The following is a 24,046-nucleotide window of genomic DNA, read 5'->3' as shown; positions in this document are numbered from 1 at the left end:
GGGTCCAAACTAGGCCCCTTGCTTTTTTCCCTCTACACCAAATATCTTTGCCAAAAATAGCCGATCTACAGGCTCACAACGCGCTGAGATGCATCGCGTTGTGAGCTTGTAGATCGGCTATTTTTGCCAAATGTTTACTCCCAGAAATAGAATCGCTAGGGTTCATGTGGTTAAAGGATTGGACTGACGATTTCGGATAACTGAATGTATTGATTTGACTACGAGTCACTGACATATTTGTTGATTTCATTTCTTTTCTTGGGAGGAAATAAAAGGTTTTCATGTCATGATAAATAAATAATCCATGATTTGGAGGCTTTACCATCAGTCTTCACATTGTGCATGACATTTCTCGAGACTTGAGGCTCAAATAAACTGACTATTCACGTGTGCATGCTTTTACCTTTGTAAGTATGACCCATCATGGAATAAAACACTTTTGTTTGCGAAATTGCGATTCTTATTTCTGTGTAAATCCCAGTTTTACCATAATTGTTCAACAGCAACTAGTCCTATTATGCTTGTTTACAATATATAAAGTCAATATTGTATAGATGTTATCACACTGTGACTGTATGTCAGAGAGACAAATTCAGAAGGGAAAATAGCCTATGACAACAATGGAATGTTATTAAGGAATAATAGGAAAGAAATAAAGAACATTTGGCTACACAGCACAAATCCACTGTCAATAGTACAGTTTCATGAGCAAATAACCATAGCAAACAACATGCATATCATTGTTAACCTGGCACAGCCCTAGTGTGTATAGTTTCAATGTGCAGATTATTATTTATTTTTTTATATTCTACTGTTAGACTAGGTTCTTGGTTTTCCTATGATCCTAGATTACTATTTCTATGCATGTGATGTATTACCTTGTGTTGTCCTTCCTTCCTTACATACATCGCTCATACTGCGTCATTTTAGATTTTTAGCTACCACCATTATTTTATACTTTGGGCTATTCAAAAGTAGCAGATCTACAAGCTCGTAGGGCGGCACCGAGTGCCGCGCTACGAGCTTGTAGATCTGCTATTTTTGAAAAATCTTGAACATTTTGTGCAAATCTTTGAATGCACATATTTTTTTGAAACAACATTTTTAACTCAAATCTTGAGCTTCTGGAGGTCCCTGGAACAACAATATTTTACCAATGTTCGCTTGAAATATATATATTCAAAGAGTTGCATTGCACAATTTTTCAAACATAGCAGATCTACAAGCTCATAGCGCAGCACTCTATGAGATTATATCTGCTATTTTTGAATAGCCCAAGAAATCTAAAAATGACACAAGATATATACTTTCCTGGTCTAAATGGGTTGTTAAGAGACTAAGAGCTCTGCTAAATGCCTACATTGTAAATTGCAGTAGTAGGCCCTAGTAGCCTACTAGCTTTCAGTGGTTGTAGAGAGGTTTAAATGTTGTTGTTAAAGCACATGGCTACACTACACTACTATACCCCAACACGTGTGTCGATCAGTTCCATATAGCAGGCAACACGCTGAATACATTTCGAATTTCCCGGGAAAAGAGACGGGCAGAGTATTCCCTTCCGGACCTCACGTTTCGTTTCCTGCCTCAGAGAAACAACCCAACGCAACTCGATCAGAAAGGAAAGGAAGGCAGGAAGGAGGAATAATAAATCGACAACTCACTCCGTGCGGACATGGAGGTCGATAGAACCGCCGCTTTTCTCCTCTAAATGTCCACTGATCGCCCGGATCGAGGTCGGACACAATAAGCACTTAGATCCAAGGGGAGATCCCAGGGATCCACTAAAGATCCAGGGGGAGGCTTTAGATCTCCGGGGGATCGTAGCTTATTATACTTTTTTTTGTTTTGTTTTTGTTTTTGTGGAGGCGGTAGGTAAACGGTTATAGTAGCGGTGGGTTAGAGAAACGGCTACAATGTGGCCAGAGCCGCTGTCAGCCGCTCAGCTCAAGCGGCTGGAGGAGCACAAGTACAGCGCGGAGGGGCGCTCGCTGTTCGAGCCCCCGTGTCAGATCTACTGGAACTGGCTGGTCCAGCAGGTCCCCGTCTGGGTGGCCCCCAACACCCTGACCATCATAGGGCTGGTGGTCAACATCCTGACCACCGTGGTGCTGGTGATCTACTGCCCCAGCGCCAAGGAGGAGGTGAGTAGAAGTACTTAGAGTAGCCTGATCACAGGGGGCTAATATACTCAACTTGTTGCTGTCGCTATAGCTAACGCTGTGATCTTGCAGATCGGCTCAGCCGATCTACAAGATCACAGCTTGTATAAGATCGGCGAGCGACACCGCCCGTCCTTTACGATACAATTCAGCAGTGGTAACTCAGTACATGTACTCAAGTGCTGTACTTGAGTACAATTTTGAGGTCTTTTTTTACTTGAGTGTTTACAGTGTTCAATACTTTTACTTCTACTCCACTACATCTCAGAGGCAAATATTGTACTTTTACTCCACTACAATTATAGTTACTTTGTAGATTTAATTTTGAACACTTGTGAAATGGGACATTCTGTATAAAGACTACTTTTACTTTTGGTACTTAAAGTATATTTTGATACCAATACCTTTGTACTTTTACTCAAGTACAGTTTGAATTCCAGACTTTTACTTGAAACAGAGTGTTACTACATTGCAGTATTGATATACTTTTACTTGAAAAAAATGTGAGTACTTTTTCCACCACTGGTTGTGACATAGTTTCCTGTCTACTGTTCCTTGGTGTGTGTCTATGATTCCTCCACAATGACAGCTTTGATACATAGTAGCTGATGATCATGTCATATGTCTGTGGTGACATGGTGTTTGGATGTGAGGTCATGCTTGTTGACAGACAGCTAACAGTAGACTTTGGTGGAAGAAGTACTCACATTTTGTACTCAAGTAAAAGTACCAAATAATACCCCATTATAGAAATACTACTGTTTTAAATAGAAGTCCGGGACTCAAAGTTTACTTGAGTAAAAGTACAAAAGTATTCACATTGAAATACACTTAAGTACTCAAAATAAAAGTACCCATTACACACGTTTCCACCACTGTTAAAAAGCCTCCACTTGTTGACTTGTTTACCAGTCACTGTTTTACAGGCGCCTGTAGTAAACGAAGGTTAACCATCTTAGTGAGCAACACCGTTGCTAGCTATAACTCGTGAACCATATATCTAAGAAATGGGAGGGTTTTGTCTTGTTAAATAGGAACGCAACATGTGGCATTAAACACCAGAAAGTAAAATATATTAGGTGCCCACTCTTACTGTTACCTATTATGATATTATATCATTCTATAAGTTTAGGTGAGTGTTTTGGACTCATGTAGCTCATATGTACATAGATGTAAACACTTGTTACTGTAATTAAAACAGCAACACATGGGACAAACAACTTAAGTGACAGGTGACCTATGATCCACTTACAGCGTGCATTAGTTGAATGAGAAGAAGGCAAGTTGTGTGTGTGTGTGTGTGTGTGTTATCAGATTATACCTTTGTCCAGCCATACCTATAGGCAGACGAGGACCTTGCTACTGACACAAAGTCCGACCGGGACAGGCGTAAAAATGCCACTGCTCTATCTATCTATATACCCATCCACTGGCATTTCCATTGCAGTCGTATTACTGACCGATGCCCAATCACACCCTTCTTGGTGAGCTGTGCTTGTAAGTGGGTGAAAGTCCCCCTCATGCCTTTTGCAAGCAAGCAGTTCACTAATAGTGGTATGTTGCGAATGAACCCATGTAGAGTTCAGGGTTTGACCAATAGTACCATCTAAGATAACATATTGATTAGTTAGCAGATAAAAGACAGAACCACTGGACTCTGATAGTAGGCTTAGGCTAATAAAGACGGTGGTGTTGGAGGAGGGGGGGGGGGGGGGGTTGATAAGACCGGCTGCAATTCTGAAGAGTCAAGACGGCATGAGTTTCATTTCCTTCTCTCTCTGTCTCTCTCTCTCTCTCTCTCTTACACACTTACACGCGCGCACACACACACACACACACACACACCACGCAGTGTTGGCTGATTGTCTTCATACGACCCCCAACCCCCACTGGGGCCAGAAGGAGGAACTGACCCCCAGTGGGTCAGCTGGAATTTTGCCTAGGACACATTCCAGGCTTGACCAGCACGGTTCAGCCTGGTTCACATCACAACCCTAACCGGGCTGATGTGGAAACACCAGCATAACCTTATGACACGTACACGAACACACACACGAACACACACACGAACACACACACGCACACGCACACGCACACGCACACACACACACACACACACACACACACACACAGTAACCACATGCACCCTAGCGTCGGTGTTGATTTTGACAGCAGATTTAGTTTTAGTCATATTTTAGTCATATTTAATCTGAAATGTTTTAGTTTGTGTCTAGTTTTAGTCGATTAAATATCATAAGATTATAGTCTACTAAATCTACAGTTGATTTAGCCGACTAAAATGTATTTTGTCGGTGCCTTGATGGCGTCGTAATGTCTGATTATACACTTGGTTGCATGCTGAAAATAGCAGATCTACAAGCTCACAACGCGTCGCAGCGTGGCGCGTTGTGAGCTTGTAGATCTGCTATTTTCAACACCCGAGCGCAACCAAACATAAAATGACTTGTCTTTTAGTTCTACTGGATCTCTTCTCCACTAGTCCCTAGTTTTTTAATATATATATTTACTCATAGTTTTAGTCATCATAGCTTAGTTTTTATTTAGTGTTCGTCAGTGAAAAAAGGTAGTCGACCAACATTTTTCGTCTTAGTTTTAGTCGAAGAAATCAACACTAGCGTCCATATTCTGAGGCCAATATTTGGAGAAAATAGCAGCTCTACAAGCTCACAACTTGTGAACTTGCAGATTGGTTGTTTTCAGCGAAGAGATTTGGTGTAGAGGGAAAAAAAAAGGAGCGTTGATATAGAACTTTGGGACTCTGGTCAACTATATATACTATTACTGCTCAAAGAAATGTAGGGATCACTTTGATCCCTTAATTATTTTGAGTTTTCATGAACCGTGTACATACTGCTAACAAAAACTGCTCAAAATTATTTTTTAAATTAAGGGATCAAAGTGTTCCCTTAATTATTTTGAGCAGTGTATATATATATATAGGGTTTAAGTGGTTATGGTTTACATTAAATCCTTATGGCTATTTTATAGTATCACAAATTGATTGAGTTGAATGGGTTAAGGGGGATAAGCATAATTCTTTTTTAGATGGGGCGGGTCTGTGGCCTATCTATGTACATATCAGGTATACAGGTATTTGACATGAAAATGTTTGAAAACCACTGGGATAGACGGTACATCGTAATGGTATAACGGCTCACCCATTAGTCAGTACAACAGAGTTTGGTGTATGTAGGGGGTGGGGGTGCTGTGGGTATGGCGAGTATGACTTAAATAGAACCCTTGAGTCCGCACCTGCTGTAGTGTGTCAGCTGTCCTGTACCACACATCAACTTTATTACTGTTTTTCTCTTATTGTTGGCTTGCAAAACTCTCCAGAAATAGTGTGTGTGTGTGTGTGTGTGTGAGAATAACTGGTGAATTTGAGTAAATCCTGATATCTAATAATAATGATGTCGCAATACATATTGCAATAAAAACGGAACATGTCACAATGTCAAATGTTTTCATCGTAGATTCCTAAACAGCGTTTCGGCTGTATAAAGGTTCAATCTAATCTAATCTTCATTTGGGGTAAAGATGCTTCTTATGCAAGCGATGTGTTACCTCACCGACGCTTGAGGATTAACCCATTCAATCTGGGAACTCATCTCTGTGTCATTTTAGATTTTTAGCTATAACCATTATTTTATACTTTGGCTATTAAAAAATAGCAGATATACAAGCATAGCTGAGTGCCGTGCTTATTTTCTTTTAGAAAAATCGTGAAAAATCGTGAAAATCTTTGAATATATATGTTGTTTAAAGCAAACATTTTAACTCAAATCTTTGCTTCTGGGGATTCTAATGTCTTCTAAATCCTATTATTATTTTATTTTTTTTAAACGTATGTTGCTATAATATTGGTGGTTCTATCAGTGGTTCACCAAGTTATGAGCTTGTATATCTGCTATTTATTTTATTTATTTATTTTTTTAAATATTTTTGTTTGGGGCTTTTTATGCCTTTTATTTAGAGAGGGGAAAGTAGGCTGACAGGAAATCGGGAGAGAGATGGGGGGTGACACGCAGCAAAGGTCGTCGGGAACGGGAGTCGAACCCGCGACACACTGTCAGGCTGGCATTGCAGCCTAGGGTGCCTGAACCGTCACGCTACGACCCAGGCCTGTATATCTGCTATTTTTGAATAGTCCAAAAGTATGAAATAATGGTTATACTGTTAGCTAAACTCTAAAATGACACAGATGCGTTCCCGGTCTTCATGGATTAACATTCACATCCCTGTCTGTCTGCCTGTCTCTCTCTCTCTCTCTCTCTCTCTCTCTCCAGGCTCCAGCATGGGCGTTCATTCTCAGTGCGTTGGGTCTGTTCATCTACCAGTCTCTGGACGCCATCGATGGGAAGCAGGCGAGGCGGACCAACACCAGTTCTGCTCTGGGCGAGCTGTTTGACCACGGCTGTGATGCCGTCTCTACAGGTGCTTCTAGAACCCCAAACTTCCCATACGACACTAAACTACTAAACCCAAACTACAGCCGGAGCCATAATATTGCTTTGGTCGATATATATCGTCTCATTATTTGACTTTTCTGACGACATCAGTGTCGGCCATTATACAGCCGATGTGTCCCGATTTCTAACCACGTTCAACCTGGCATACCTAGTTTGGGCATGTCATTATAGCCGAACGTTTTCTAAAAATGTCAAAAATAGCCAATCTTCAAGTTCACAATGCATAGCGTTGCGACGCATTGTGAGCTTGTAGATAATAAATACAAAAATGTACAGTATAAACGGTATACAATATACAGTATAATTTCTTAACCCATTTAGACCTGGAACACCTATACGTTATACCTTTCAAGCCGGGAACTCTTCTGTGTGTAGTTGTTGCTATATACAGTATATATATAGCAACATGCATTCTTTTTTTTGACAAAATATGGGTCAAAAATGGTTAATGGGCGGTCTAACATGGCATCCAGAGTATACTGTCAACAGCTCTGTGTGCATTCGGTAGTTATATGAGCTAGGAAACTTCTATGCTATTTAGGGTGTACAGGTGGTACAGGGGTGAAGTACCTGCTCAACACCACAGAGTTTAGGACCGGGGTCGGCAAGTACGTTTGACGTCGGCACAGTTTTTTTCTAAGTCATTAGGATGGTGGGCCAGAACTTAATCAATGTTTAATTTAAGAACTGGAAATGTGGACATTATAGGCCAGGGGTTCTCAAACCTTTTTTAAATTCAAGAAACACCAGTTTGATGTGCAAATTTAGGTCGTGGACCCCCATAACTGAGTGTACAAATGTGTACATTCTTGTACACTCTGTAACTACAAGAATGTCCATTTGTACACATACATATCTTTTTGTGTTGCCTAACACTGGGCTAGGAGTTTCGAATCCACCGTGGTGCATCTGGCTTGGTTGAGCGTCTTCACGAACACAATGGGGCCGATGGCTGTGTTCGGGGGGAGGGAAGCCAGGCGGGAAGGGAGATCTTTATCACTGCACAATGTGCACATTCTCCTAAGGGCGGGCAGGGAGGAGTAGGACAGAGGCACTGCGTCCTCCCAGTGGGGGCTCCTCACTGGCAGCAGTGTCAAGCTGTGGAAGGAATTAGAAACGTATATGCCAGTTTGCATAACCATCTTACACCTTCTAGTGAACCTAACGCAGGGAAGAGAGATTGCTTTAGACACGCTGTCAAATGCAATGAATACTTTAGTTAACTAGTAATGTACCACAGTGTTGAGCCATAATTAACCTTCTTCACCTTGACCTTTCACCACCATAATATGTACAGTATGTCAGATATTGAGTGACATACAGTACATGCATACAGACAGACAGAATAACAACCAATCAGCTTGGAGTTCATACTAGAGCCCAAACGATGCCACATTTTTGGGTCCGATCCTGATGTTGGAGAGTCCTAGACCAGCCATTACTGATGTTTTGACCCATATTTTGTCAAAAAGTGCAACATCCTGAAATCAGAAAAACTTGGATTTGATAATAAAAACAATATATATATTAATCCATTAAGACCGGGCGGGAACGCATCTGTGTCATTTTAAGATTTCTTAGCTATTAAAAAAACTGCAGATATACAAGCTCATAGCGCCGTGCTATGAGCTTGTAGATCTGCAATTTTTTTTTAAAACATGAAAATGTGTGCAAATCTTTACAAATGTCTTCTAAATCCTAATGTTGTTATATATAACAAGAAAAAGTTTGAGAACTCTCAAACTTTTTCTTGTCAAGGACCCCCAAAATCATATGTTTTTTGCTGCCGATCCCCATCAAAATATATGTTGTTCCAGGGACCCCCCCAGAAGCAAAGATTTGAATTAATTGTGTGTTTGGCATTGAACATTGAAACATATGAATAAAAAATTGCACAGGGCAGATATGACAAATAACTTAATTATACAAAGAAAGTATTGACATATTTTATAATGTTAAACATGTAGAAATAGCAGAAATATATTTTTTTATATTTGAAAATGTGTGAAAACAAAATTCAACATGAAAACGATTATGACGATTATGCAACAATAATTGCAATTATCTCAAATAATTGCGATTAGACGATTATGTAATAATTGTGACAGGCCTAATATTTGTGTGTCTCTCTCTGTGTCGTCTGTCCTCCTGCAGTGTTCGTAGCGGTGGGGACGTGTATATCATGTGGGATTGGACACTACCCAGACTGGATGTTCTTCTGTGGTTTTATAGGGATGTTCATGTTCTTCTGTGCCCACTGGCAGACCTATGTGTCCGGGACGCTCCGCTTCGGCCTGTAAGCAGCACTTCTTTTTTTTTTTTAAGGCGGCGGTTTTCAAATCTTTTCATGTCAAGGACCCCTGAGATTTCTGTTCTCTGTTTCAAATTTCTGTATTTTTTTTAACATATATTTTTTGAAAATAGCAGATCTACAACCTGTCAGCATGTACTATAGATCGGCATTTTAAAAAAAAATTAGAATGTGTTTTTAACAGAAATATTCTCGTACAGCACAACATATTTTCAGATGGGGGTCTGCAGCCAAATACATATACATGTCCTTTAAAGCCAAAGTGCAGTAACTACATTTTTGGACACACTGACTTTTTTATTTGTCCCAAAGGTCAAATCAGCCTTCATGATTTTGGGGGATACACAATTGCCTCTTGAACAGATTACAATGATCACTTATATACCGGTAACGCGCTATGAGCTTGTAGATCTTCTATTTTTGAAAAATCATGAAAATGTGTGCAAATCTTTGAATATATGTTGTTTTAAAGCGAACATTTTTAACTCCAATCTTTGCTTCTGGGGATCCCTGGAACAAAATATTTTGAGATGGGGTCAGCGGCCAAATACTTTATAAAGTAAAGTAAAGTTTGAGCACCACTGATATAGAAACATAAGTTTTTCAGAAAACTGTTGGGATTTAGAAGACATTTGTAGAATCGGCTTCAGGGGGGAATTTTGGACCACGATTTTCTTACCTTTTCTATGATGGGGGGGGGGGGGGGAGGAGGAGGTTCTGTATCGTTTATGATAGTCAGTCACTTATATTTGATACAGTCTGTTTCTGGCGAAAATTTAACTAATTCGGCGGAAGTAATATTATCGTTTTCTCACCGTCGGAAGTCAGTTTTCTCACAAAAAAACGTTAAGGTCCTTACACACTGGCGAATGTGGCGAATATACGCAAAATTCGGACTCGTTCCGAATAATTAAAAGACGCTTTTTCGCTTCGCTTTTCCGCTTTTTCGCGCCATGTACGCTTGCATTGACTTTATAAGGTTTTTAAAAAAAGCGTATTATTCGCACGAAAAAATCGCCCCGGTGTGTAAGGACCTTTAGTCTCGCTAGACGAGATTTCAATCTCGAGATTTCAATCAGCCAGACTAACGTTTTTTTTTTGTGCAAGGCATGGTAACAACGGAGTGTTTTGTGTTTGTTTTAACCGCAGGGTGGATGTCACAGAGGTGCAGTTCGCCATCATGGGCATGTATCTGATGTCAGCCTTTGGCGGCGTGGGGCTCTGGCAAACTACGGTAGAATTACACACATTTCCACGGTCATCCATGGACACACAACTACATACTGTCCCTCATCATTAACAACACAGGCATTGTGTTATATCGTCACTGTCGGGTGGAAACCTTGTACGTCCAAAAACCATTACTTAACTCTTTTCATTGGATAAATAATGAATATTTATAAAGCCCACAGACACACTTAACCACTTTCAACCATTACTGTATACCGTCATAATAGGCAATTTTTTTGAAGATCTTACAAAATAGCCGATCTACAAGCTCACAACGTGTCACCATGCGACGACGCGCAGTGAGCTTTTAATTAGCTACTTTTTGCGCGGCACTCATAAGACTAAGTGTAAAATAGGGCATTTATGGAAAGCCATAAAAAGCCGAAATATGGAGATACAAGGTTTCTGCCTGACAGCGATGGTATTAAAGGGTGCTGTGAGTGATATATTTTGGTTAGAACAAAAGGTTTTTTGTTAAAAAAGTTTAAGCTCTATATTGAAGAGCACTCTATTTTCTGAGTGTTTGTTCAGTAACAGGGGTCTCCCCATCTCTCCAGCTCTTTGTATGTATTTTCTGTTTTACTGAAGAGCTGGAAAGACCTGTTACTGAACAAACACTCTCTAGAGCCATTTAAGAAGACCAATTTGAACAAACAATATCACTTACACCTTCTTTAACCCATTTAGACCAGGAACGCGTCTGTGTCATTTTAAGGTTTCTTTGGCTATTAAAGAATAGCAGATATACAAGCTCATAGCGCGGCACCTAGTGCCGTGCTATGACCTTGTAGATCTGCTATAGTTTTTTTGGAAAATCGTGGACAATTTGTGGACAATCTTTGAATATATATGTTTTAAAGCGAAACTCCAATCTGTGCTTCTGGTGGTACCTGGAACAACATATTTTGAGATGGGGGTCCTTGACATGGAAACATGGAAAAGTTGGTGATATAACTGATATAGCAAACATACTGTTAGGATTTAGAAAACATTTGTAGATATTTATTTGGCCGCGGACCCCCATCTCAAAATATGTTGTTACAGGGACCCCCCCAGAAGCAAAGATTTGAGTTAAAATGTTCGCTTAGATTTTTCAAAAATAGCAGATCTACCAGCTCATAGCGCGGCACTCGGTGCCGCGCTGTGAGCTTGTAGATCTGCTATTTTTTAATAGGCAAAGAAATCTAAAAACGACACACAGATGCGTTCCCGGTCTTAATGGGTTAAAATCTCTACCAATCCCTATTTCGTAGTTTATCCTCCTACAAGCCGTTTAAATAGACCTTGTGTTTTCACTTTCACTGTGCTGCCTGTGGAGGCTTGACTAAACGTCACGTGAGGGAAATGACAAAAAAGGTAAATATTATGGGGTAGCTAAACGCCATGGCAACAGGTCATCTAGTGCACTGGTTCTCAAGGTCGGGTCCGCGGACCTCAAGGGTACGGGTCTGTAACTCTGAGAGGGTCCAAATGGAACCGAATGGACCCGTAAGGGGGGCTACATGCTACGGTCCGAACTTTCTCCTTATGGGGTAGGTTATAACTACAAAATGACGTCAATAAGAACCTCTTCTATTTCACTATCACGCCAACCCAGCACACCTAGGTAGCGTTTTTACAAACTCCTCTATCCCCCTCTAGTGACCATGCATAAACACAAAAACAGAACTAGCTAAATCTCCATAGCCTGCCTCTGTGACAAAATGTCTAAATGTCCAGTATCCAGGCATTAAAATATCCACGCTAGATGTACACAATGCTCCATAGTCTGGAGACACAGAGCAAGCTACACAGCTGTTATTAATTCGATCTGATTACCGAGTGTAGGGTGGAGGGAGTCTAGCTCTCAGAACTATTTTGGTTGGCAGTAAAATAAGAACTTTCTTCTTCTGAGTCATAAGAACTGAATTCTAGCATGTAGCGCCCTTTAGGGTCCATTTGGTTCCATTTGTACACTCTCTGAGTTACAGACCCGTAACTCCTCAAAGAAAGACCCCTGGTGTGTCCACGGACCCTACGTTGAGAACCAGTGATCTATTAGACAAGATCTGTCAAAAAGAAAAAGCTGATGATGTCACCCGCATAATTTGGCTTTGTGGTCCCATCGCGCTCGCCCGGCATGCCCCGCCCACCGCTCATAAATGCTCCTCCTCCTCCTCCTCCTCCCGCTGTTCCCATGACGACCAGTGGTGGTAGCTGGGTGCTGATTGGTCCTCTGTGTGTCATGTGTCCCCAGCTGCATGTCGTCGACGTGCCGCTCTACGTCTTCCCCATCCTGGGCATCATCGGCGGGGCCGTGTACTCCTGTTATAACTACTTCCATGTCATCCTCAACGGAGGCGTGGGAAAGAACGGATCCACCGTGGCCGTAAGTATGAAACTCTCTCACTGAAAACAACCGTTTTTGTCTCTTTTCAATTGAATTCAATTTGATTATAGTGGCAAATCACAACAAGTTGTCTGAATATAGCATATATAGCTCAAAGCTCATAGCGTGCACCGAGTGCCGCGCTATGATCTTGCAGATCTGCTATTTTTGGAAGATGTTGAACATTTGTGCAAATCTTAGAATATATATCTTTTTAAAGCAAACATTTGTAACTCAAATCTTTGCTTCTGAGGGTCCCTGGAACAAAATATTTTACAAATGTTAAAAAATATTCAAAGATTTGCACAAATGTTCACGATTCTTCCAAAAATAGCAGATCTACAATACAAGCTCATAGCGCCATGGTAATGGGGGAAAAAATGTAATCATGTGGATCTCGGGATCCATATCGTCTCTGTCGGGTGGAAACCTCATATGTCCAAAACTGTTACTTTTAACACATCGGGTGCCAAACACGGTCTGAACCGTGTTTGCGCAGAGTAGCGGTCCGGTGCCGAACACGGTCCAGACCGTGAAATATGTCTTTTTGTTTTTTTCGTTTTTCTCCACACGGGCGGGGCTAGAGCAGCTCTGGGAGTACCCATTGTGATCTTGAGAAGGATAGGCCAGATAGATCACCGGAAAAACAAAAACATGGCTGCCATCCACTTCCTGTCTATTTCCTTCTTTAAAACACCTATATCTCCGAATCTGTTTCCGGTGGGGAAAACCGGTCATGCGCGATGCGCGATCCCCCCCCATTGTAACTCGCGAGTGAAATGTTATCGTTCCAGGTTGTAGCCAGGGTCATCGCGCAACATGAATGGATGTTTTTTTTTACATGGATTTGCTCCTCGTGGAGTCTAGAGCTTTAAACAGCAAAGCGCAGTCAATGGGGAGAATGCTGGCACCCAACGTAAGTTGTTATGAAAAAATGCTGGCACCCAATGTGTTAAGAATTCAAATTTCAAAAATGGCAAAAGTAGAAGATCTGCAAGCTCAAAAAAGCGAGCTTGTGGATCTGCTGCTTTTGATACTTTTGTGTGACTCTGTAGTACGATCAAGCAGGGATCAGCAACGATATGGGAACGGCATGGCTCCAATGTGGATCTCAGATTTCATGTGACCAGCCAGTGATGCATATTTTGTGTGCGTGTGTGTGTGTGTGTGTGCGCGTGTGACATGCAGGACACCAGTGTGTTGACCCCTGGTATGCACATCATGCTCATCCTCACACTGGCCTTCATCATCTTCAAGAAGTCTTCCAGCCAGCTGTTTGAGGCGCACCCCTGTCTGTACATCATCACCTTCGGCATGGTCATCTCCAAGATCTCCAACAAGCTGGTGGTACGGAGCCTAGAGCAGCGCTTCTCAGACATTTTCATGTCAAGGACCCCCCCCAAATTAATATGTATTTGGCCACGGACCCCCATTTGAAAATATTTTGTGCCAGCAGGGACCCCAATACAAGATTTGTTCTTGGGATTTTTTGTAGAAAAAAAAGAAAGAAAAAAAAGATCTACTGGCTCACAACGAGTTGCCTTGTGAGCTAGAAATAGATGTGATATGCCTTCTTAGGTGGGTTGATCCTTTAGGATTGTTTGAAATGATGTTAGTGCACATATTCCCAACCTGTGGGCCCTCTGGTGGGCTGTATAAGATATTGCAAGTGGGTCCCCAAAGAATTGGCAAAACACAACGATGTTGATGATAATATGACTTTAATATTAATTAATGTAAATTAATTATGGTAAAAAAAAGTGTCATGGTATTCTTACTTTAAAACAGATAAATAGGAATTTAGAGTATACTATACTACGATAATTCTAACAATCGATTGATCGATCATTCAAAATAAAGTGTTTTTCGAGATTTTCAGTGGGGGCCTGATCCAGAGAAGGTTGAGAGAACTGCTGTGTTATTGATAGGTTGAGAATGGGTGACGTACTGCGTGTTCCTCATGATTCTCCTTGGCCCGTAGATCGCCCACATGACCAGGAGTGAGTTGTACCTCCCAGACACAGCCTTCATCGGCCCCGGACTCCTCTTCCTCAACCAATACTTCAACAGCTACTTTGATGAGTACATCGTCCTCTGGACAGCCATGGTGAGACTGTACATTGATGTTCTTCCTCTTGCAATAGTACACACTGAGGTGACCACTTACATGTAAGCCCTATTTTGTACTTGCCTGTACGATGGTGTCGTGCGTTGACAATTAGCCGGTCTACAAGCTCACGTGTTGTCAGAATCAGAAACAACTTCTTTTGCGTCACTGATTTACAGGGGTAAAGTGGGTGATTTTGTTTTCTTGTAGGGAGTACGGATAGACATGGAGGTTGTGAGCTTGTATATCTGCTATTTTTTAGGGAAAAAAACAGAAACAAATAGTCTATGATGACATGCCCAAAATAGGAACACAAGGTTGAAAAAAGGACAATAAACCCTTTTCACAGCTGAAGGTAGCATGACTAGTGGTTGTGTTTAAGTTAGGTGTTAGTGTGTGCCAACATGGACAGCTCCTGTACACTTAACGTTATGCTGCCACACACAAGCACATAAATGAAACACACCTATGTCCGGGTAGCTCGGTTGTGCATTTTCCTTTCTGGGCTCGATCCTGGAGTAACATAGCTTGGGTAACTATATTGTATATATGGTAAGTACTGGGAGCTGATGGTAGGCCACCAGTAGAGGCAACATTGAGTCAAAAAATATGAAATTAAAGGGATAGTTCACCCCTTTTTTTGTCGCATTCCTAAGGCAATAATTTGATGACCAGCGGACCGGTAGGCAGCGGTTCCGGTAGGAGACTCAAAGGAGACTATTTGTGTCTCCTACCGGAACCGCTGCCGGTCACCAAATTATTGGCTTAGGAATGCGACAAAAACAAAAAAATATCCATGAATTCAAGTCTCCATGGGGTGACTAATCGACTGGAGAAAAAAAAGTCATTTTGGGGGTGAACTATTCCTTTAAATGAAATGGCTCCAACACACATGATCATCCTTCAATCATTTTAATCCTTCAATCGTCTTCTCCTTGCTAGGTCTTCTCTTTACTGGACCTCACGCGCTACTGCACGGGCGTGTGCCTCCAGATCGCCTCCCACCTCAAGATCTGCGTGTTCAGCATCACGGCGGCGGGGGGCCACGCCCACCGCGACTGATGGCCTGCCCGGCGGGAGGAATCCGGGGACGAGCGAGACGACGTCGCCCCGCTTCTGAGAGCAGAAGACGAGGAGCGCACGCCCGCCCCAGAGAGCCACGACAGCCTCCGCACAGTCAACACCTCTCAGTAGAACTTGGTCTGATCCCACCGATGGAAAGAGTCTTCAAGTCCCTGATCTGACCGCAGGAATGCAAACCCACACACACACACACACACACACACACACACACACACACACACACACACACACACTCTCTGTATGTTTGTATTACTTTACTTGTGGGGACACTGGTGTGGGACACCAGTGCGCAACTAATTATAAATCACCCTAACCCCTTTTTTTAACCCATTCAATCTGGGGAACGCATCTCGTGTCATTTTGGATTTCTTTGGCTATTCAAAAATAGCAGATCTACAAGCTCATAGCGCTATGAGCTTGTAGATCTGCTATTTTTCAAAAAATCTTGAAAATGTGTGCAAATCTTTGAATATATATATATTTTTAAAGCGAACATTTGTTACTCAAATCTTTGCTTCTGGGGTTCCTGGAACTAAATATTTTACAAATGTTCGCTTTAAAAAATATTCAAACATAAATATATATATATTTTTAAGGCAGATATACAAGCTCATAGCGCGGAACTCTGTGCCACGCTATGAGCTTGTATATTTTTGAACAGCTAAAGAAATCTTAAAATGACACAATTGATGCTTTCCCGGTCTTAAAGGGTTAAAGCCATCAACAACCCCATTGTGAGGACCAGGAAAATGGTCCTTACAATGTTATGTTTCTCAAATTCTATAGTACTTCTGGGGACATTTGGCAAGTATAGTGATACACACACACACACACACACACACACACACACACACACACACACACACACACACACACACACACACACACACACACACACACACACACACACACACACACACACACACACACACACACACACACACACACACACACACACACACACACACACACACCAACCCGATCTCCAGAGATTACCGTAACATTGCACGGAACGAGTGCACTTCATTCCGTGGATAGCCGCCTCGGAACTCCCGAATTGCGTGCATATGGTACGGCGCTGCCTTGTGACAAAACCATTTCGGAGGCGCGCAGTCACAGGCGAATTGTCCCCCCGTGAAGGACCACCGAGGGAGCTAAGGCGACCGAGTTGCCGTCCTGAACGGTGGGACATTCGCCTGTGCCTACTCAGCGCCGTTTGAGTTATGTACCGATAGGCACAGAATCGTAAATTTTATTGTGGGGACTGCTCTGCTTCCGGTTTTTTCCGTGTTGCGACTGGTTACGCCCACCGTGGGACTCGCCGTACATATGCACGCAATTTGGGAGTTCCGAGGCGACTATCCACGGAATGAAGTGCACTGTTCCGTGCAATGTTACGGTATTCTCTGGAGATCAGGCTGCACACACACACACACACACACACACACACACACACACACACACACACACACACACACACACACACACACACACACACACACACACACACACACACACACACACACACACACACACGGAATCCATAGAAATGAGTGGAAATCGGGCACAGGTTGGAATATCATCTTATGCCATCAGAGAATTCGTTTTTTGCATCAAAACAAACTAATGGTTCCATTTTATCTTTCTCATTCAAATCAGTGACCAAAATAAGTTGGCTTCAACGGGTACCACATACAGTAGCTTGGGCAAATGTCAAATCAAATACGATCGATACCGCTCATCGAAGAGAATATTTCCTCTCGTGATATTTTTTTTTATTAAAACAAAAAAGGTTTGTGATAAAAACATTATTTATATCGAGTGTTTGTTAGGGAACAGGGGTCTCCCCGTCGCTCCAGTTCTTTTAATTAAGACCTGAGGCCGATTCTTACTTCTAAAGCTTCTATATCAGTGGTTCTCAAACCTTTTCATGTCAAGGACCCCCAAAATTATATGTATTTGGCCGCCGACCCCCATCTCAAAATATTTTGTTCCAGGGACCCTCAGAAGCGAAGATTTGAGTTACAAAATGTTTGCTTGAAAAGAATATAAATATATTAATTTGCACACATTTTCTTGATTTAAAAAAAAAGCAGATCTACAAGCTTGTATATCTGCTATTTTTGAATAGCCAAAGTGTAAAATAATTCTTTTTAGCTCAAATCAGAAAATGACACAGATGTGTTCCAGGTCTTAATGGGTTAATAAACTGAAATTTGACTTCGGTACTGTACTTGAGTACATGTACTTAGTTACTTTCCTCCACTGGTGGTTTGACACGTGCCCAAGCTAAACTTCGTAGCCGTTGAAATATTTAGTAAATCATTTCTCAGTTATATTTATTAAATGAAATGTGGCTCAATCTGAAATGAACTCAAATCAGGGCTATGAAAAAAAAAAAGCAAAATAAAATGAATAACCATTCGGACCTCAAAGTAATTTCCAATGAAGATGGTAATGTGGGCTGACATGTTAATGAGGTACGCTGTCACAGGCTGCAGGCGAAGGGGGCGGGGCCTGTTAATGCTGAGAATTGATGACGATTCTTCTGTGAGGCTCAACTTTTGTTTATGTTGTTCTCAAACATTTTATATGTCAAGAGGACCCCACAAAGTATTAATGTATTTGGCTGCGGACCCCCATCCGAAGATATTTTGTGACTTTTTTTTTTCACATTTTCTTCACGATTTTGTTGAAAATAGAAGATCTACAAGCTCAAGACACATTGCACCTCTACGCGTCGTGAGCGTGTACATCTGCTGTTTTCAAATAGCCGATGTATATAGTGTTAAAGTGGTTAAACTGATTATGTTAACTATATTAACTAGGGGTGTGCCGATATATCGTCCCGCGATATATCGCGATACGTTTTCGTGACGATATGTATCGTTTTGAGGGGAAAAAAATTGTTTTGTTTTTTTTACAATAATAATATTCAGGCATGCAAACAGCCCCGAGGTGAAAAGGGTGACAACATGTTTTTTTTCGGGTCAGGTGTCACACTATTTCCCTATTTGGATTCAAAACGGCTATTGTAGCTGAAAAGCTACAAGTTCGCATATCTGAATAATGCAAAAACAGAATTATTTGTTTGCATCTGCTTTTTTTTCTCCCCCATATATTTTTAATAATAAAAAAAGTGCGTATCGTATCGAAATCGTATCGAAGTTGTGAGCCAAATATCGTATCGTATCGTTTGGTGAAATTAGTGTATCGGCACACCCCTAATATTAACATATTTTGCTGGGGACCCCTGGCCCCCACTTTGAGAACCTCTGGTTTAAGTTATAATCACATTTAAATGACTGACCCTCTTAAGTGAAACCACATAAGCTCACGCCTTTATAGAAAGTCGTCAATAGATGATGCATTAACGCCTCCGCTCCATTTCCTCCTCCCTAAAGGGCTAATATTAATTCTTTGTGATTGTATAGAATTCAAATGACGCCTTAAATATTTTTGCTTAATGTTTTTTTTTTTCTTCTGTTTTTTAATTTCTCTCGTATTTAAAGCCACTGATGAACAATGTATTTTTTTTATTCTGCATCCTCTGCAGAAATCTTCATTTATGGAAGTGAATGCTAATCAATTTAGTGTCACACACACATACACATACACTAGAGTTCGTTGGAAGGCTTTCTGTTCTTCGCACTACACGGTAACGGCTCTTCTTTTTCCGTCGTCACTTATACAAATGATGTAGTTACAGTATAGGTGAATGTATGTTTGGTACTTGAAAAAGATGCAGTGACTGAATTGTCACGCGTCTAACGATAACTATTCAACCATGTGATCCTGAATGGTTTTTGTAATCTCAGACTGGAATGTGACGTTTCTACGCGATCGACGTTGTCGATTTTTCCAACTCCACTAGGGATAGACAAAGGGACATTATTACTACAGTGCCGGCACACAAGCTGTCTTAGGGTTAGAAATTGTTCCCTCCATAATTATGATTATCTGGACAAATAAAGATGGAATCATGCTGCCCCCCCCCACTCCCCTTCTGATGGATGTAGTACGTAGCAGAAGGGCGTGTTCTCAAATGATTTTCGTTTTCAACTTTTGACCTGAACTTACAGTATGCATTGCAAATGTGCGATTTTAATGCGACGTTGCACTGTCCAACAAGAACACACCGTGAAGACACCTTTGTACTAACAAGTATGCGAGACAAAGCTTGTAATAAAGACTTGTTTTTTCATTCATACCTCTTGTCCCTGTAATGATTTTAAAAGAAAAATAAACAAGACCAGTGAAACCGGAACCAAATCCCATTTTTTTTATTATTTCAGTGTGAAAAACGATTCACTCTGAATTTGACACATCCCAGGGGAGTTCATTCCACAGACATCCAATGTGTTACTCAATGGTCATGCGTGAAAAGTGTTAGCCCTGTGTTCAGCCCTCAGTTTGGACTGGGGGTTAGGGCTAGGTGTGAGGGAGGGTGCATGCCTGGGCAAGCTCCCTTGTGAAACATATTGTCACGGTAGGCTGGAAACCTAGTTATGTCCAAAACTGTCACTTTTCAGGAAATGTTTACAAGTACCTGTGTTCCAATGGATCCAATGTAGTTATTGCTAAGTCACAACAAGTTAATACTTTTCATTGGTTCAACATTTATGAAACACGACCATTTTCTCTCTAGAAATGTTTCAAAAATAGCTGATCTACGAGTTTGCTACTACTAGAGTTTGCTACTTTAAGTTATGTGCAACTCTGTGGCACAAAAAACACTGAAATATGGAGATACAAGGTTTCTGCCCGACAGCAACAATATCTTTGTGAGGAGGGGTTCTTCTTGCATCGCATTACATTATTTCACTTGTGCAGCAGCAGCAGCAGCTAAACTCTTAAATACTGTATAGCCTCAGTTTGAATGTTTGCCAAACAAGTGACCTCAAGACGACCGAATCACAGGCCTAAGGCGGCTTGATTTAGACATTGTTGCGTGCCGGTGTTGCGCACTGAAAATTGCCGATCTACAAGCTCACAATGTTCTGTGCGTGACGGAGGACCGCACGACCGAACATACATCAGCCTTTAAAGTTATGGAGTCATAAAAAAAGGACAGAAAAGTAGAACAGTCTAAATTAACATTCCATGCCATTCATCTGAAATGCATCACAACTGGTCGCATGGCTCATCATGAACAATACAATCAAAATAATTTAAGCATGCTGAGAGTGGGTGGGTGGGTGGGTGGGTCAGGTCGGTCGGGGAGGGTGGGTCTGAATTTCAGACACTATGGAAGACTCGCGGGGGTCCCACGGGGACACACAGGCGACTGGGAAATACAATGTCAAACATTCATAGATTTAAAAAAAATGTCCCCCCACCACATTAATAATGCTCATATTACTCTTAATCCCACTCATTCCCGTAGTAAATCATGAAAGCCGGTCATATGACACGTGTAAGTAGGCCTGTCACAATTATTACATAATCATAATCGCAATTATTTTTGCATAATTGTCATAATCGTTTCCATGTTGAAAGATTTTCACACATTTTTCAAATTAAAAAAAGCAGAATTAGCTGATCTACAAGCTTACAACGCGTCACTTCGTGACGCGTTGTAAGCATGTAGATCAGCTATTTCTGCTTTTTTTTACATGTATAAAATTATTAAATATGTCAATAATGTCTTTGTATATTTCAGTTATCTGCCCTGTGCCATTTTTTTATTACGAAGCCTAAAAGGCTTCATATGTTCCAATGTTTCAATGCCAAACACACAATTAAATCTTTAATCGCAATTATTTGAGTGACAATCAATCGTCAGCGTAAATTTGTAATCGTGACAGCCCTACGTGTAAGACGATGTCTGTGAGGGCGTCGTTTTTAAAAGCTGATTCAAATGTAAAAAGGGACGTATTGGGTGTGCAGGAATGCTTTGTGGGAACAATCGAAACTCTTACAAAAAAAGGCACTTTATCGATTTAGTTTTTATAGCCTATATACAATCCATGTCTGTTTTTTCTTCCCTAGTATGGTAACAACACAACACAAGTAAAGCTTAATTTATACCCCGTTCCACTTGCCGATAAAAAACCTGATCTTCAAGCTAAAGACGCATCCGACTATAAGAGTATAAATTAGGCTCGACTACTTAAACCCCATATACTTGGCAGCCTGGGGTCCCCCAGGGCTCAATACTAGGTCTACTAGTATTTCCCTCAACACCAAATCTTTTCGCAGAAAACAGCCGATCCACAATCGTCGTACTGTAGATCAGCTGTTTTCGTTGAAGGTTCGCCCCCCAGAGTAGGAACGCTAGGGTTCAAGTGGTTTTACGATGGCCGTCGATGAATTCCTATTGTGTTTTCTCATTAGACGTCGTACCGCAGACATTCTCAATCCCTACTTCAACTTTCAGTTCTGAAACACCAGACGGAAGTTTGACACTGACACACACACACACACACACACACACACACACACACACACACACACACACACACACACACACACACACACACACACACACACACACACACACACACACACACACACACACACACACACACACACACACACACACACACTTTGTATTACTATACTTGTGAGGATATCAGCTATTTAGGTGGGTGATTTTATGAACGCCATTATTTATTTTTGGACATCTTTTTAACTAACTATCTCGGCTTGTAGATTTGCGATCATATATTATAGCCAAGCTATAGCCACCTCTATTTGGCATGCACCCCCACCCAACTGACAGTGGAGAAGACAGAATCGAATCCTGGCAAACCATAAACAATTTCTCTTGTGAGGTATCAGGAAAAGTGTCCTCATGATGTCTCTTTCTCATTTGACCCTCACAATTATAGTAACACCCACACACCCCACACACACACACACACACACACACACACACACACACACACACACACACACACACACACACACACACACACACACACACACACACACACACACACACACACACACACACACACACACACACACCAACAGCAGATCAATCACATGGCTGCCCCACCACAGGGGGTAATTGGTTCATGTTGGCAAAGGTCCTCTGTCTGTGTGTGTGTGTGTGTGTGTGTGTGTGTGCACACACACATCTTATATGCAAGTCTCTAGCTCCCCCAGAGGAGTGGAGGAGTAGTGACAGGATTTGTGGCTGCCTTTGTCACATGTCTGCAGCATTGGGCGGTCCAGTAGTCTAGTGGTCCGTTTCCCTGTCACTCAGCACCTGGCCAGAGCTCGTCCATCGCCATCGCCGTTTTAACCAGGAGGACATTCAAACGTTTAACGTCCCGAGTCTGGACTCTGTCACCCACTCGGGACGGTCCCCTAGTCTGTCCCCTCCACCCATGAGGAGCAGGGGTACCGAGAGCAGGGGCAGAGGACGGGGGGAGGGGGAGAGGATGGAGAGCTTTGGTGGAGGTAAGTTGCAGACCAGGAGAGGATAAAGGAGGAGTTTCCACTCTTTCTTTCACACGCGCTCGGAGTTGCTTTCCTTGCTGATTCTGCGCCGGGGGAACAGTTTGCGCTTCAGCACGATCAGCTGAGGGAGACAGGAAATTACATCAGGAAGAAGGAAAAAGAACGACAACCAGAAAACAGTTTTTCATTTGTTGCTGAGGCAGAACATGGGCTCAGTTTCCCCCCAAACAGGAGTTTAGTATTCAGGTCACCATTGTCTGTGTGTAAGTCAATACTCTATACTAGCTACTATCTCAGAGCAGTACAAACATGTTATCTCTTACAATGCTGCAATGGAAGACATATGCAAGTCACATTGAATTCAGGCTCAAACATGAGGAAAATTGATTCTACTAGGCTGCCACCATAATGTGGAATGCACTACCAAAACCCATTAAAGATCTCGACTCTCCACCCAAACTCAAACGTGTTTGTGTCATCCTTTTGGCATAACCTTTGACTGTATTACCTGTACTGTTAACAAACTAGCTAATCAATGATTATTAAAAAAACATCCATGTGACATTCTCAACGTCCTTTGATAGCTACAGTGTCGAGCAGATATATTTATTTATTTGTATAATTATTATTATTATCAATATCATTAACACCATTATTATTTTAAACACAAATCTTCTCTTATGGGAGACGTGTCACTAAAACCTTTCAGAATAGGGGTCTGCGGCCAAATACACCCATCAATTTGGGGGGTCATCAAAATGTGATACTTTTCATCTTCCCGCAGTGACTTAAGATTCCCCATCCATAAAACGTCCATAACAAGACGTCTTCGACAGCCAGCCATCTGACCCCACAGTGTGGACGTTTGTGTGTGTGTGTGTGTGAAGC

At 41.6% G+C, this 24,046-nt stretch overlaps 2 protein-coding genes across 2 annotated transcripts in view; one reads left to right on the top strand and one right to left on the bottom strand.

The window, feature by feature from the left end:
• The first annotated feature begins 1,598 nt into the window (after positions 1-1,598).
• On the top strand, positions 1,599-16,151 carry chpt1 (choline phosphotransferase 1). Its single transcript, XM_080420880.1, has 8 exons — positions 1,599-2,141; positions 6,467-6,614; positions 8,804-8,945; positions 10,110-10,194; positions 12,427-12,558; positions 13,747-13,905; positions 14,540-14,665; positions 15,608-16,151. The coding sequence occupies exons 1-8, from the start codon at positions 1,914-1,916 to the stop codon at positions 15,725-15,727; spliced, it is 1,140 nt and encodes a 379-aa protein (XP_080277006.1). The 5' UTR covers positions 1,599-1,913; the 3' UTR covers positions 15,728-16,151.
• A 319-nt stretch (positions 16,152-16,470) lies between these two features.
• The window catches only part of gnptab (N-acetylglucosamine-1-phosphate transferase subunits alpha and beta), a 50,942-nt gene continuing 43,366 nt past the window's right edge, over positions 16,471-24,046 (bottom strand). Inside the window, exon 22 of the mRNA XM_080421314.1 lies at positions 16,471-23,279. Within this exon, the coding sequence (XP_080277440.1) occupies positions 23,208-23,279 (72 nt within the window). The 3' untranslated portion in view covers positions 16,471-23,207. The remainder of the gene's footprint in view (positions 23,280-24,046) is intronic.

Source organism: Gymnoscopelus braueri (assembly GCF_963280865.1).
Source record: "Gymnoscopelus braueri genome assembly, chromosome: 23".
Classification (NCBI taxonomy): Eukaryota; Metazoa; Chordata; class Actinopteri; order Myctophiformes; family Myctophidae; genus Gymnoscopelus; species Gymnoscopelus braueri.
This window is presented reverse-complemented; position numbering and strand designations above follow the sequence as displayed.